Source organism: Cyprinodon variegatus, unplaced genomic scaffold (genome assembly GCF_000732505.1).
Source record: "Cyprinodon variegatus isolate N-32 unplaced genomic scaffold, C_variegatus-1.0 Scaffold683, whole genome shotgun sequence".
In the NCBI taxonomy this organism is placed as follows: Eukaryota; Metazoa; Chordata; class Actinopteri; order Cyprinodontiformes; family Cyprinodontidae; genus Cyprinodon; species Cyprinodon variegatus.
Window position 1 is genome coordinate 315,028 of NW_015151136.1, and position 1,792 is coordinate 316,819.

Sequence of the window (1,792 nt, forward strand, 5' to 3'; positions counted from 1 at the left end):
AGAGGTAGCATGGCTAGCACTGCCCCTACATAGTTAGCATGGCTAGCACTGCCCCTACAGAGGTAGCATGGCTAGAACTGCCCCTACAGAGGTAGCATGGCTAGAACTGCCCCTACATAGTTAGCATGGCTAGCACTGCCCCTACATAGTTAGCATGGCTAGCACTGCCCCCCATCAGTGCCCCTACGGAGGAAGCATGGCGTTTAGGATTTGAAACAAAACCTCACAAAAAATTGCAAATTATATCTGAATCCTTTCAAGTCAAGTATTTTTTAAATTGAAATTCAATAAATGAAAATGAAAGCCTGTATAAAATCTAATAATTTTTTCACCTTTCAACTATTAATTTAGAGCTGTTTTATAAAACAGACTGTTTATCAGAAAATCAGTCTTGCTTCTATTGGCAATTTTTTTTCACTTACATCTTTCTACCCATTTTATAGAATAGAACAGAGAATCTCTTTATTGTCCCACAATGGGCAAATTTACAGCAGCAGAAAGATTATTGAAAATGGTCACACAAATGTAGACCTTAGAAAAATATCTAAGAATAAGATAATAGGAAAGAGTTAAAATATAAACAATAAAACACTGTAAAGTGCTTTAACAATCTATAACTGTGCACCTGGAGAATAACCAATATCCAGCTATGGACATTTTTACAATAATGGATATTTAAAAATAGCAACATCAGAGACGTGCAAAATGACAGCAGATGGCGACGCGAGTAGCATCAAAAATACAGAGCTCTGCTAAAAACCACACATTTATACTTTCAACGTGCTCCATATCCTCCCAAAATTTTAATGGATGGTAGCAAATTACTAAGACCTGCGAAAGTACAAGCGGGATTTTATTTAATTTCATGTTAATGTGATAAAAGAAATGATAAAACTGATATTTTCATTTTTATCATTTTAATATTTGATAATATTTATCATATTTATTATTTTATTTTATTTATTCATTAACAAGATGGGAAGGAAAAGGCAGAGTCACACTACTGAAGTGTTGTTTAAGATTATGATACAAATATGTTGAAAGATGGCTTTCCATAGGATGAGTTAACAGACTGGGCTCTACTATCAGCAGGATAATGTAACGGTCTAGGTTTCTATTTTTAATCTACTGGACTTTATTTTGTGGCACATTTCTAAGTGCTTAGATAGAAGCTTCAAAAGAAAGATGATGAGGAACAAAAAGACCAATCTGATCAGAAGTCAGAAACATGTTGATTTTGATCATTTAGAAAATATACAGATTTAAATGATGAAATTAAAAACATTTTCTGGGAAAGATGCAGATGAAGCCCCCTAGAAGGGACCTGCTCAGGACCTGTGGCCCCTGTATGCGGCCCTGATCCTACCTTTCAGGAAGTGGATGACTTTTCCCCACTTCCCAGAGTCGAATGGGTGGAGCTTCTCCAGGCCCATGAAGGTGATGTTGTAGTTTGGATGGTAGACGATGGGCAGACATGTTGGAGGGATGCTGGCGAACAGCTCAGAGTGGTGAAAGCTGGAAGACAAACATCCAGTCAGATTAATGGAGGGACCGGTTCCCTTCATGGAGGGACCAGTTCCCTTCACTGAGGGACCGGTTCCTATCATAGAGGAACCGGTTCCCTTCATAGAGGAACTGGTTCCCTTCATGGATGGGACCGGTTCCCATCATGGAGGGATCAGTTCCCTTTACGAAGGGACAGTGGCACGGGAAGGGGGGTGGTGCGGGGGCTGCAGCCTCCCCCGTCATAGCATCAGCCCCCCATGGTGCGGGGCTGTGGAGTAACATAATA

General features: G+C 39.8%; 1 protein-coding gene across 1 annotated transcript in view; it reads right to left on the reverse strand.

The window, feature by feature from the left end:
* Positions 1-1,792, reverse strand: part of hdac11 (histone deacetylase 11) — an 18,838-nt gene that overhangs the window by 15,326 nt on the left and 1,720 nt on the right. The window contains exon 4 of the mRNA XM_015394397.1: positions 1,367-1,515. Within this exon, the coding sequence (XP_015249883.1) occupies positions 1,367-1,515 (149 nt within the window). The remainder of the gene's footprint in view (positions 1-1,366; positions 1,516-1,792) is intronic.